Consider the following 14106-nt stretch of genomic DNA (forward strand, 5'->3'; position numbering starts at 1 on the left):
TGCCACTTGAGCTGTGGAGGCTTATCTGGGGAACCAGATTAGCTTGTGCACCCCAACACATGCCAGCTGGGTGACCTTGGGCTAGTCACAATTCCTTGGAGCTCTCTCAGCCTCACCTACCTCACAGGGTGTTTGTTGTGGTAGTGGGGAGGGAAAGAAGATTGTAGGCCCCTTTGAGTCTCCTTACAGGAGGGAAAGGTAGCTATAAATCCAAACTCCTCCTCTTCTTCTTCTTCTGAGTCAGTCTGCTGGTTCACCCTGCTAAGAACTGCCTATTTTAACAGGCATCGGCCCTCCAGGGTCTCAGGGAGAGAAAAGGTTCCTATTTTCGACATCCAGCACCTTTTCCCATAAGTGATGCCAGGAACGGGGACATTCTGCGAGCTAAAGGATATCAAAGAGATAGAAAAAGTGCAGAGAAGGGCAACGAGGATGATTGAGGGACTGGAGCACCTTCCCTATGAGGAGAGGCTGCACCGCTTGGGACTCTTTAGTTTGGAGAGGAGACGTCTGGGGGGGGATATGATTGAAGTCTATAAAATTATGCATGGGGTAGAAAATGTTGACAGAGAGAAATTTTTCTCTCTTTCTCACAATACTAGAACCAGGGGGCATCCATTGAAAATGCTGGGGGGAAGAATTAGGACTAATAAAAGGAAACACTTCTTCACACAACGTGTGATTGGTGTTTGGAATATGCTGCCACAGGTGGTGGTGATGATGGCCACTCACCTGGATAGCTTTAAAAGGGGCTTGGACAGATTTATGGAGGAGAAGTCGATTTATGGCTCCCAATCTTGATCCTCTTTGATCTGAGATTGCAAAGGCCTTAACAGTCCAGGTGCTCGGGAGCAGCAGCAGCCACAGAAGGCCATTGCTTTCACCTCCTGCACGTGAGCTCCCAAAGGCACCTGGTGGGCCACTGCGAGTAGCAGAGAGCTGGACTAGATGGACTTTGGTCTGATCCAGCTGGCTTGTTCTTATGTTGTTAAGAATGGGTTCTGCCACTGACTATACAACTGCCTCCCTTGACTTTCATAGCAGGACTTCATGGAGTCCATGAGAAAGCAAAAGGGAATCGTATCCTGAAGTCTATCAAAATTCCCAGTTCAGTCATGCAGGAAATGGGCCCACCAGGCTCCCTCCCTGGACATCTGCACAAAATGAAGCTTGCTTTTGGTTGAAGCCCCCGGACTCCTCTGCTGAGCTCCCCTTCCCCTCGAATCGTTCATGCCACCCCACCCCCACTCTCGTCTGCCCACAGGAAGCTCTTTAATTACAGGCAGAAGAAAGAAAATTGCTCTGGGCTTAGCATTTGTCCAAGACCATCTGGGGCCACAAGCAATGATCAATCAATTTATGAACAGCTGACACAGTGGGGGGAGATGGGAAAATTCCATTTCCAGGAAGGCATCAAGCCAGGCATATGGAGGAAGGGGGGGGGAGCAGAGAGAGAGAGAGGGATTATTTATTTTGCAGATTTCATTCTCATTCATAATATTAAATTCCAACTCTGATCACAAATCCTGGATTTAGAGCTGTCGACATATTTTTAGATCCAACAGCTCTTTCTGGCTAAGATTCAGAGTGCTTCTATGTTGGGGTGTTGTGTGGCCATGTTCTAGCATGTTCATAAGAAAGCTTCTATGTTCACTGCCCATTTGCTTTACACATAGACACCCCAATTTTGGTAAGCAAACCCTGGACACTATGGAAACTGGGAGCAATCTTAAAGTTACTCAGAATCGTAGAGTTGGAAGAGGCCCCACAGGGCCATCAAGTCCAACCCCCTGCAATGCAGAAACGCACAATCAAAGAACAACTGACAGATGGCCATCCAGCCTCTGTTTAAAAACCTCCAAAGAAGGAGACTCCACCACACTCCAAGACTGTGTAGTTCACTGTTGAACAGCCCTGGCAGCCAGAAAGTTCTTCCTAATGTTTAGGTGGGTCTCTCCTAACTTTTATGATTCTATGAGAATTATCATTCATTTTACATGCTACTTTACACATAGACACCCCAATTTTGGTAGGCAAAACCATTATTTTGTGCATTACTGAACATGGTAAGAACATAAGAACATAAGAAAGAGCCTGCTGGATCAGACCAGAGTCCATCTAGTCCAGCACTCTGCTACTTGCAGTGGCCCACCAGGTGCCTTTGGGAGCTCACGTGCAGGAGGTGAAAGCAATGGCCTTCTGCTGCTGCTGCTCCTGAGCACCTGGTCTGCTAAGGCATTTGCAATCTCAGATCAAAGAGGATCAAGATTGGTAGCCATAGATCGACTTCTCCTCCATAAATCTGTCCAAGCCCCTTTTAAAGCTATCCAGGTTAGTGGCCGTCACCACCTCCTGTGGCAGCATATTCCAAACACCAATCACACGTTGCGTGAAGAAGTGTTTCCTTTTATTAGTCCTAATTCTTCCCCCCAGCATTTTCAGTGTATGCCCCCTGGTTCTAGTACTGTGAGAAAGAGAGAAAAATTTCACTCTGTCAACATTCTCTACCCCATGCATAATTTATAGACTTCAATCATATCCCCCATCAGCCGTCTCCTCTCCAAACTAAAGAGTCCCAAACGCTGCAGCCTCTCCTCATAAGGAAGGTGCTCCAGTCCCTCAATCCTCTTCGTTGTCCTTCTCTGCACTTTTTCTATCTCTTCGATATCCTTTTTGAGATGTGACGACCAGAACTGAACACAGTACTCCAAGTGCGGTCGCACCACGGCTTTATATAAGGGCATGACAATCCTTGCAGTTTTATTATCAACTCCTTTCCCAATTATCCCCAGCATAGAGTTTAGGTACTTTCATACAGGAGCATCTATAGTTCATTGAATGATTTTCAAATGGATGGGGGGGGGGGGGGGCAGGGCTAGGAGCCAGGTGGAGCTTTCTACAACAAAGAAGGTTTGACCTGTTGAGTTTTGTGGCAGACAAATAAGCAACCCCACCAACATCTTTTTCTGAGACAGACTATAACCATTACAATATATGGCTCTTCCCTTCAAGAGGGGCAGGGTAGGAGAGACAGATAGAAGCATCTACCCATTGCAGAGGGGGGAAAGAAAAAGAGGTAGTTTCTCTTCTTCTCTGCAGCTCAAGCAACTTGCTCCTTTCCTCTGGAGCCCACGCCAACAGCTGGCGGTGGGAAGGAGAGGAGTAATCTTTCTCCCTCTCCTCCCCTACTGAGAGCACAGGAGAGATCTCCCTCTCGCTATAGCCCAAGCTTGTAATTTGGAGAGAACAGAAGGAGAATCAGCAGGGTTTCTGATCCCCCCCCCCAATTTGATGCATCCTGGAAAACTTGGAACACTGTAAATTGTCCAAGGTGGGAGAGCAGAAGAACCAGATTTCCAGCTGATCCCCACAATCAGCTGGGAGTCAGCCCCTGACTCTCATCTCCTGCCAGACCCTCCCCATTTATTGGGCAAACAGGGCAATTTCCACGATAGGACACCAGAAGCTGACTCCCTGTTGACTCCTCATTGGCTAAGAGTCAGTTTCTGATGGCTGCATGTATTGTGAATGGATGAAAACAGGTTGTGCTGATTAACCAGCTGCCAGGCTGCCACAGGTGAGCAGGACGACAGCCAAGCTGGCAGGTGTTCAAGCATCCCTCATGCTAATTGAACCATTCAGAACAAAAAGCAAACGAGAGACACCCTGTCGTTTCAGGATGCAAGATTTTGAAGGGAGGGGGGGAGAAGTCCCATGTCCTACCCCCAGCACTTTCTGTGAAAAGGACCAGGTAGGATATGAAGTGAAAGACCTCTAATTTGAGACTCTGGGAAGCGGCTGCCAGTCTGAGCAGGCAATACTGACCTTGCTGGACCAAGAAGGGTCTGACTCAGTATAAGGCAGCTTCATGAGGTCAGGTGTTCAAAGACCCAATATGAACAGGAGCATTTTACACAAGCAATTCCCCGTCTGCATTCTGAAGAGGAGCCGGGCGAAGCAATGTGCTGGAGAAAGGAAGGCCAACGAAATGGCCGTTCTGCCGGGGGCCAAAGAAGGACCAAGAGAGAAGGTGGCTGATGCTGAAGAAGGCTCCAAGGCCACAAGCGGTTTCCTGAAAACGCCCCTTGGAACTCCCTGCCACAGTGCAACGTTCCTTACCTTTGGTTTAGAGTCTTTAGGAGTTAAGGTGGAGGGTCGCGCGGCGCTGGTCGCAGGGCGTTTAGGGGCGCTGGCTGCAGCCGGACCTGCAGTTGGGCTGGTGGCTTTTTTGTTTTGGCCAGGTGTGGTGGAAGCCGGCCGCTTAGCTGGGGCAGCGGCAGCCGACACAGGCTTGGTTTTCGCTGCAGCAGGCTTGGCCGGAGCAGAGGCTGATGGCTTTATGTTAAACGCACAAAGACAAGCATACAATGGACAACACACACGTAACAGAAAAAAGAAAAGAAAGAGGCCCATTGTGAACAGAACGTTGAGCAGCAGCAAAATAAATGCAGGAAAAAAACACAAGGCCATTCATAAGAGAAAAGAATAACACAACGCCAGTGTTCGGTTCTCTGAGCATGAGGCAAGGACGGATGCAGTTGGGGGGTGGGGGCAGGAAGGGCCAATCCCCTGGGATTGTCACCCAGAGAAGCAGCAACCAGGGAGAATTGTCTGCCACGCTGAGTTTGGGCCTGCAGGAGCCTCAGGAAAAAGGTCAACCTACAGCATACAGGTTTAGGACCTAGCAGGCGGTCAGGAACTAATTTATGGCATAGGGGCTATCTGTACAAGGAGGAGGAGGAGGAGGAGGAGGAGGAGGAGGAGGAGGAGGAGGAGTTTGGATTTATATCCCCCCTTTCTCTCCTGTAGGAGACTCAAAGGGGCTGACAATCTCCTTGCCCTTCCCCCCTCACAACAAACACCCTGTGAGGTGGGTGGGGCTGGGAGAGCTCCGAGAAGCTGTGACTAGCCCAAGGTCACCCAGCTGGCGTGTGTGGGAGTGTACAGGCTAACTTGAATTCCCCAGATAAGCCTCCACAGCTCAGGCGGCAGAGCTGGGAATCAAACCCGGTTCCTCCAGATTAGATACACGAGCTCTTAACCTCCTAGGACGAGGATGGGACCATCCCAAGAAAAAAGTGTCCACTATTCTTTCCTCCCCTTTCCTTCTCCAAAACACAGTGAGATTTTTTGTTGTTGTTGTTGTTTTTGGGGGGACACACAGGAATTCAGAGCATGCCCTCCAGAAGTCGTGGCTTCTTATCATCGTGCTCACTAAGCGCACCAGACTTCCCTACGGGAGTCTCATGACCAGTTAAGATGGCTTTCATTATGCCCTTGATTTGGTCTGAAAAAAAAATCACACCCTTTTGCTCCAGACCCATTTGTTGTTGGCTATTCCGCCCCCCGCCCCCCAACCCAACAGTCAGGAATGGGCATTTTGAAACAAAATCTGGAAGGAAACTCAACATTCGTGTACTCTGTCAGGATCACCCCTAGGGCAGGTGTTATCAGACCTGAAAACTGACAGTCTTGTGATGCACACAAGTGAAGTCATAGAAGGACCAGGAGTCCACTCAGAGAACAGAACTTATGACTGGCTGAAGCAGCTAAAGGGTGGTGGAATGGCTGAGGAAAGCCTGTAAAATGTTGCCAGGATTAACAGAAACACAGGTGACTGTGACCCCTACCTTGGTTTTCTTCTCAGGGCTTGGAGGGAGCTCCTTGCTGGGAGGGGTCGCGATGTTGTTTGCCGTCGTAACCTCAGATGCTGCCTTCAACTCTTCTGGTTTTGCTGACCAATGCAAAAAAAAAGGGGGGGGGAGAAGAACGTTCAGAACAAACCTTGTGACACATCTAGTACAACAAGCCAAGAAGGACAGCAAGGTGGCCACAGTGCCCATTCTTGCAATTAGGAGGAGCTACAAAGTCCTCCCAAGGGAAGCTTCTATGTGCCACTCGCTGCGTTTTAGGATGCCCAGAAAGTGAAGTTCCTGCAGCCCAGCTCAGCGTAGAAATGGCCACCTGTGTGTAGCCTACAGTGGCCCTGCCTGGATATCAAGAACTGAACCTGACCTTGACCCTTATTTGTGCCTCTGCCCCCCACCGTGCTGCTCTCGGTGGAACAAGCGGCGTGAAAGCAGCAGGGCAAGTGTGACATTTGCACGGTTGCATCAGTAAGCCACAGCAAAGCAGACGTGGAGAACGGCCATCCATGACAACGGACACAGATCCCAAGTTCAGAGGTGGCGCCTACAGGGGCTCTGAGAAACTCCCAACACTCTCCCTCCGCTGCTGAATGCAACACACGGTGTTCTGCTGCGGCCCCCTTCCCTGGAGCCCTGCGAGACGTGAAGCCAACTAAGGGCCACGGCCCACTCATAAGAACATAAGAACGTAAGAACAAGCCAGCTGGATCAGACCAGAGTCCATCTAGTCCAGCTCTCTGCTACTTGCAGTGGCCCACCAGGTGCCTTTGGGAGCTCACATGCTTAGGACACTTCAAAATGCACACGGGACACCAAGAACGCCAAGACCCTGCTGCTATGCACTGCGGCCGGACAAGCATGAGCACCTGTCTCCTCCTTTCCAACATCCGACTGGAATGGATCCCCAGGGAACCCATGGCCGTTTCTACTGATTCCTCCTTCCCGCTGCAGACATTGCTTATGCCACTCGGTAGGGTCCCCTACACCCAGTGGCGTATCTGCCAGAGGGACAGGGGGGGTCAACTGACGCTGGGCGCCAGGAAAGTGGGGCACGGGGGGGAGCGCCCTGAGCAGGTGTTGCCCAGGGAGCCATTCCCCCGGGTATGCCTCTGCCTACACCCCAGGAGCAACGCTTTGTGGAGATGACCAGGCTGCGGAGGGAGGGAGGCAGGAAAGTGGCCCGTTTTGGCTCCTTCAACACTGACTAAGGCGGCGGTTCCTGACCTTGTTGGGATGGTGACCCTGTTCCTAGTTCAGTCAAGGTCATTTCAAAAATAGAACACGCACACATCAATGCAACGGCGCAACCTGTAGACCGGCCACCGCCGACTTTGCGACCAGCTCCCAGGTTCCAACCCACAGGCCGGGCAATGCTGAGCTCAGGGCCCTCCACAAAGAGGTGAAAAACCACTTGGAAAAGCAGCAACCGCTAGAAATCACGGGCAGCTGAGGAGGAACAGGGGACCCCAAGAAGGGAAGCATCAAGCCGGTCTCCCAGAAAGGCCATTCCCTCCTCCCATAACCACCTGGGCCCCCAAGTGCCCTGGAAAGCAGTGGGGACAGGCACTTGACGCAGGCCGGAAGAGGAGGAGGAGGAGGAGGAGGAGGAGGAGGAGGAGGAGGCAGCGTGGAAACAGAAGAAAGCAGCTTGGATTGAGACAGCTCAGCCGCCTGACCCTGACAAAGTCTGGCTTAGGAGGCTACATGAATGAACCCCCGGAAGCAGCTTCTTCCAAGGGACGGAGCCACACTGCAGTGTCGTTCCAGGCAATTCTGATGCATGTACCCTGTTTCCCCGAATATAAGACATCCCCAGAAAATAAGCCGTAGTAGAGGTTTTGCTGAAGTGCGAATATAAGGCATCCCCCGAAAGTAAGACGTAGCAAAGTTTTTGTTTGGAAGCATGCCCGACGAACAGAACACAGAAAAATAAGACATCCCCTGAAAATAAGACATAGCGCATTAATTAATATAAGACACTGTCTTATTTTCGGGGAAACACGGTAATATGCTCGGCAGAGGCTCCTGTGTCGGTTTGGCTGGGTCAGAACCAGCCGCTGCGTCTGTCACGTTTGTGTGCTGCCTTCCATATATAATGCAGGAAGAAAAAACAGCCCTCTGAATTGGGTCTTTTCTGGCTCCCTCTGGAGGAAATGCTTGGAAGTCCTCTTTGTCTCACTACCAGCTTGGTTTGGTGGTTAAGAGCAGGGGGACTCTAACTTGGAGAACCGGGTTTGATTTCCCACTCCTACACATGAAGCCTGTTGGATGACCTTGGGCTAGTCACAGTTCTCTCAGACCGCTCTCAGCCCCACCTACCTTACAAGGGTCAGGTTTGCGGGGAGAGGAGTTTGTAAGGCCCTTTGAGTCCCCTTAGGGTGGAGAAAAGCGGGGCATAAATCCAAACTCTTCCTCTTTCACCACCCCTCAATTGTTAATCAGACCACCTGCTCACCACCCACAGATGACAAATGGGGCAAAAACCCCACGGGGATGCTGAAGGCCTTTGATGCGGCCTTAAAATCAATCAAGTTACTAACGCATTTCAGAATTTTCTTCAGCCTTTGGCAGAATACCATTTATTCCACCGAAAGGTCAGAATTGGCACCAGAGAAACCGATCCACGCCCAGGAGCAACAGCCATGGCCTAGAATCAGTGATGGCGAACCTTTTCGAGACCGAGTGCCCAAATTGCAACCCCAAACCTGCTTATTTATCGCAAAGTGCCAACACAGCAATTTAACCTGAATACTGAGGTTTTAGTTTAGAAAAAACGGTTGGCTCCGAGATGTGTGTTACTCGGGAGTAAGCTTGGTGGTAGTCGGTGCCTTTGCTTTGAAGCAACTGTGCAACTCTTCCCATGGGTGAATCATGACCCTAGGAAGGTTTACTCAGAAGCAAACCCCATTGCCAGCAACCGAGTTACTCCCAGGAAAAGGATCGCGCTTCAGTTCTTCGCATGAAAATCAGTGGGGTTTAACAGTGCTTGACAGGGTTACCTACACTGCTTCCCCAAAACTAAGTCTTAGGTTTAATGCTAATAATCGAACTCAGCAGCCTGCCAGCCTAGATATGTGGTGCGTGCCCACTGAGAGGGCTCTGAGTGCCACCCTAACCCTAACCACTGGCCTAGATTAAGTGAACTCTTGAGACTTGGGGCTGCCTTTCACGCCTCTATTAACAGAGACGGCTCACTGGAAATGGTACAGCTGGCAGGACTGACCAGAGGTGTATGGGGGGAAATGGTGGCCGGAGACAACTCCTTCTCTGGGCGCCCCCCAGCCCAGGGAGTGGCTCAGGGGCCCAAAGCCGGCCTGCAGGGAGGCCGGGGGTTGGGGTTGGGTGGGCCACGTCCCTGAGCCACGCCCTCCGCCCTCCCTGCAGGCTGACTTCTGCCCCAAATCCAGCCTGCATGGCAACTGGGGGGCAGGGCTCAGCTCTTGAGCTGGCTTGCATGGAGGACGGGGAGCGGGGTTTGGTGGCATGCACCTGGGGACGTGGGTGCGCCGTACACCTCTGGGACGGACTGTGTGCCCAGAAATACACACTTACACACAGGGCCTGTCCCACCAATCCAGCAGTCTACCACAGCAGCAAGTGTGCTCCTGCCCTTTGCCTCTCCTGTTCAAGGGCATCGTCCCTCTGTTCCAATCAGCCACAATTCACCTTCCTGCAACATGAATCGATCCGCATTCCTGCTAGTTCAGCCATCTCAAGCCTGCTGCCCGGCAATTGCAGTTGACGGGGCAGGAAAACGGCTTATTCAAGCACAAACGTCGCCCCGCCCCGCTCTCCTGGGCTGTCTCCTCAGAACGCAGGCCCTTCGCTCGAGACTAATCGGGGACATCGTGGATCCCAATTCCAAAAATACCAGGCATCAAAGCAAAAAGGAACAGAAAACGTAACGATAGACGTGTAACCGAAATGGCAGTCTCACACAGAGAAGGATTTTTGCACAGGTGTATAGGACTGTACTGCACTGAAATGGCCAGGAAGCCGCGCTGGTAAAGGAATTGAGGACTAGGGCCGCGGCGGCGAACCTTTGGCACTCCAGATGTTATGGACTACAATTCCCATCAGCCCCTGTCAGCATGGCCAATTGGCCATGCTGGAAGGGGCTGATGGGAATTGTAGTCCCCCCCACCCCCCCCCCCCCCCACCCCCCCCCCCCCCCACCCCCCCCCCCCCCCACCCCCCCCCCCCCCCACCCCCCCCCCCCCCCACCCCCCCCCCCCCCCACCCCCCCCCCCCCCCACCCCCCCCCCCCCCCACCCCCCCCCCCCCCCACCCCCCCCCCCCCCCACCCCCCCCCCCCCCCACCCCCCCCCCCCCCCACCCCCCCCCCCCCCCACCCCCCCCCCCCCCCACCCCCCCCCCCCCCCACCCCCCCCCCCCCCCACCCCCCCCCCCCCCCACCCCCCCCCCCCCCCACCCCCCCCCCCCCCCACCCCCCCCCCCCCCCACCCCCCCCCCCCCCCACCCCCCCCCCCCCCCACCCCCCCCCCCCCCCACCCCCCCCCCCCCCCACCCCCCCCCCCCCCCACCCCCCCCCCCCCCCACCCCCCCCCCCCCCCACCCCCCCCCCCCCCCACCCCCCCCCCCCCCCACCCCCCCCCCCCCCCACCCCCCCCCCCCCCCACCCCCCCCCCCCCCCACCCCCCCCCCCCCCCACCCCCCCCCCCCCCCACCCCCCCCCCCCCCCACCCCCCCCCCCCCCCACCCCCCCCCCCCCCCACCCCCCCCCCCCCCCACCCCCCCCCCCCCCCACCCCCCCCCCCCCCCACCCCCCCCCCCCCCCACCCCCCCCCCCCCCCACCCCCCCCCCCCCCCACCCCCCCCCCCCCCCACCCCCCCCCCCCCCCACCCCCCCCCCCCCCCACCCCCCCCCCCCCCCACCCCCCCCCCCCCCCACCCCCCCCCCCCCCCACCCCCCCCCCCCCCCACCCCCCCCCCCCCCCACCCCCCCCCCCCCCCACCCCCCCCCCCCCCCACCCCCCCCCCCCCCCACCCCCCCCCCCCCCCACCCCCCCCCCCCCCCACCCCCCCCCCCCCCCACCCCCCCCCCCCCCCACCCCCCCCCCCCCCCACCCCCCCCCCCCCCCACCCCCCCCCCCCCCCACCCCCCCCCCCCCCCACCCCCCCCCCCCCCCACCCCCCCCCCCCCCCACCCCCCCCCCCCCCCACCCCCCCCCCCCCCCACCCCCCCCCCCCCCCACCCCCCCCCCCCCCCACCCCCCCCCCCCCCCACCCCCCCCCCCCCCCACCCCCCCCCCCCCCCACCCCCCCCCCCCCCCACCCCCCCCCCCCCCCACCCCCCCCCCCCCCCACCCCCCCCCCCCCCCACCCCCCCCCCCCCCCACCCCCCCCCCCCCCCACCCCCCCCCCCCCCCACCCCCCCCCCCCCCCACCCCCCCCCCCCCCCACCCCCCCCCCCCCCCACCCCCCCCCCCCCCCACCCCCCCCCCCCCCCACCCCCCCCCCCCCCCACCCCCCCCCCCCCCCACCCCCCCCCCCCCCCACCCCCCCCCCCCCCCACCCCCCCCCCCCCCCACCCCCCCCCCCCCCCACCCCCCCCCCCCCCCACCCCCCCCCCCCCCCACCCCCCCCCCCCCCCACCCCCCCCCCCCCCCACCCCCCCCCCCCCCCACCCCCCCCCCCCCCCACCCCCCCCCCCCCCCACCCCCCCCCCCCCCCACCCCCCCCCCCCCCCACCCCCCCCCCCCCCCACCCCCCCCCCCCCCCACCCCCCCCCCCCCCCACCCCCCCCCCCCCCCACCCCCCCCCCCCCCCACCCCCCCCCCCCCCCACCCCCCCCCCCCCCCACCCCCCCCCCCCCCCACCCCCCCCCCCCCCCACCCCCCCCCCCCCCCACCCCCCCCCCCCCCCACCCCCCCCCCCCCCCACCCCCCCCCCCCCCCACCCCCCCCCCCCCCCACCCCCCCCCCCCCCCACCCCCCCCCCCCCCCACCCCCCCCCCCCCCCACCCCCCCCCCCCCCCACCCCCCCCCCCCCCCACCCCCCCCCCCCCCCACCCCCCCCCCCCCCCACCCCCCCCCCCCCCCACCCCCCCCCCCCCCCACCCCCCCCCCCCCCCACCCCCCCCCCCCCCCACCCCCCCCCCCCCCCACCCCCCCCCCCCCCCACCCCCCCCCCCCCCCACCCCCCCCCCCCCCCACCCCCCCCCCCCCCCACCCCCCCCCCCCCCCACCCCCCCCCCCCCCCACCCCCCCCCCCCCCCACCCCCCCCCCCCCCCACCCCCCCCCCCCCCCACCCCCCCCCCCCCCCACCCCCCCCCCCCCCCACCCCCCCCCCCCCCCACCCCCCCCCCCCCCCACCCCCCCCCCCCCCCACCCCCCCCCCCCCCCACCCCCCCCCCCCCCCACCCCCCCCCCCCCCCACCCCCCCCCCCCCCCACCCCCCCCCCCCCCCACCCCCCCCCCCCCCCACCCCCCCCCCCCCCCACCCCCCCCCCCCCCCACCCCCCCCCCCCCCCACCCCCCCCCCCCCCCACCCCCCCCCCCCCCCACCCCCCCCCCCCCCCACCCCCCCCCCCCCCCACCCCCCCCCCCCCCCACCCCCCCCCCCCCCCACCCCCCCCCCCCCCCACCCCCCCCCCCCCCCACCCCCCCCCCCCCCCACCCCCCCCCCCCCCCACCCCCCCCCCCCCCCACCCCCCCCCCCCCCCACCCCCCCCCCCCCCCACCCCCCCCCCCCCCCACCCCCCCCCCCCCCCACCCCCCCCCCCCCCCACCCCCCCCCCCCCCCACCCCCCCCCCCCCCCACCCCCCCCCCCCCCCACCCCCCCCCCCCCCCACCCCCCCCCCCCCCCACCCCCCCCCCCCCCCACCCCCCCCCCCCCCCACCCCCCCCCCCCCCCACCCCCCCCCCCCCCCACCCCCCCCCCCCCCCACCCCCCCCCCCCCCCACCCCCCCCCCCCCCCACCCCCCCCCCCCCCCACCCCCCCCCCCCCCCACCCCCCCCCCCCCCCACCCCCCCCCCCCCCCACCCCCCCCCCCCCCCACCCCCCCCCCCCCCCACCCCCCCCCCCCCCCACCCCCCCCCCCCCCCACCCCCCCCCCCCCCCACCCCCCCCCCCCCCCACCCCCCCCCCCCCCCACCCCCCCCCCCCCCCACCCCCCCCCCCCCCCACCCCCCCCCCCCCCCACCCCCCCCCCCCCCCACCCCCCCCCCCCCCCACCCCCCCCCCCCCCCACCCCCCCCCCCCCCCACCCCCCCCCCCCCCCACCCCCCCCCCCCCCCACCCCCCCCCCCCCCCACCCCCCCCCCCCCCCACCCCCCCCCCCCCCCACCCCCCCCCCCCCCCACCCCCCCCCCCCCCCACCCCCCCCCCCCCCCACCCCCCCCCCCCCCCACCCCCCCCCCCCCCCACCCCCCCCCCCCCCCACCCCCCCCCCCCCCCACCCCCCCCCCCCCCCACCCCCCCCCCCCCCCACCCCCCCCCCCCCCCACCCCCCCCCCCCCCCACCCCCCCCCCCCCCCACCCCCCCCCCCCCCCACCCCCCCCCCCCCCCACCCCCCCCCCCCCCCACCCCCCCCCCCCCCCACCCCCCCCCCCCCCCACCCCCCCCCCCCCCCACCCCCCCCCCCCCCCACCCCCCCCCCCCCCCACCCCCCCCCCCCCCCACCCCCCCCCCCCCCCACCCCCCCCCCCCCCCACCCCCCCCCCCCCCCACCCCCCCCCCCCCCCACCCCCCCCCCCCCCCACCCCCCCCCCCCCCCACCCCCCCCCCCCCCCACCCCCCCCCCCCCCCACCCCCCCCCCCCCCCACCCCCCCCCCCCCCCACCCCCCCCCCCCCCCACCCCCCCCCCCCCCCACCCCCCCCCCCCCCCACCCCCCCCCCCCCCCACCCCCCCCCCCCCCCACCCCCCCCCCCCCCCACCCCCCCCCCCCCCCACCCCCCCCCCCCCCCACCCCCCCCCCCCCCCACCCCCCCCCCCCCCCACCCCCCCCCCCCCCCACCCCCCCCCCCCCCCACCCCCCCCCCCCCCCACCCCCCCCCCCCCCCACCCCCCCCCCCCCCCACCCCCCCCCCCCCCCACCCCCCCCCCCCCCCACCCCCCCCCCCCCCCACCCCCCCCCCCCCCCACCCCCCCCCCCCCCCACCCCCCCCCCCCCCCACCCCCCCCCCCCCCCACCCCCCCCCCCCCCCACCCCCCCCCCCCCCCACCCCCCCCCCCCCCCACCCCCCCCCCCCCCCACCCCCCCCCCCCCCCACCCCCCCCCCCCCCCACCCCCCCCCCCCCCCACCCCCCCCCCCCCCCACCCCCCCCCCCCCCCACCCCCCCCCCCCCCCACCCCCCCCCCCCCCCACCCCCCCCCCCCCCCACCCCCCCCCCCCCCCACCCCCCCCCCCCCCCACCCCCCCCCCCCCCCACCCCCCCCCCCCCCCACCCCCCCCCCCCCCCACCCCCCCCCCCCCCCACCCCCCCCCCC

The 14106-nt window shown here is 64.3% G+C and overlaps 1 protein-coding gene across 1 annotated transcript in view; it reads right to left on the bottom strand.

Annotated features, from left to right (window-relative positions):
* The window catches only part of MAP4 (microtubule associated protein 4), a 243943-nt gene that overhangs the window by 26944 nt on the left and 202893 nt on the right, over positions 1 to 14106 (bottom strand). Inside the window, 2 exon segments of the mRNA XM_048510520.1 lie at positions 4120 to 4335; positions 5631 to 5734. Coding sequence (XP_048366477.1) covers positions 4120 to 4335; positions 5631 to 5734 — 320 coding nt within the window.

The sequence above is a fragment of the Sphaerodactylus townsendi genome, linkage group LG11, assembly GCF_021028975.2.
Source record: "Sphaerodactylus townsendi isolate TG3544 linkage group LG11, MPM_Stown_v2.3, whole genome shotgun sequence".
Lineage (NCBI taxonomy): Eukaryota > Metazoa > Chordata > Lepidosauria > Squamata > Sphaerodactylidae > Sphaerodactylus > Sphaerodactylus townsendi.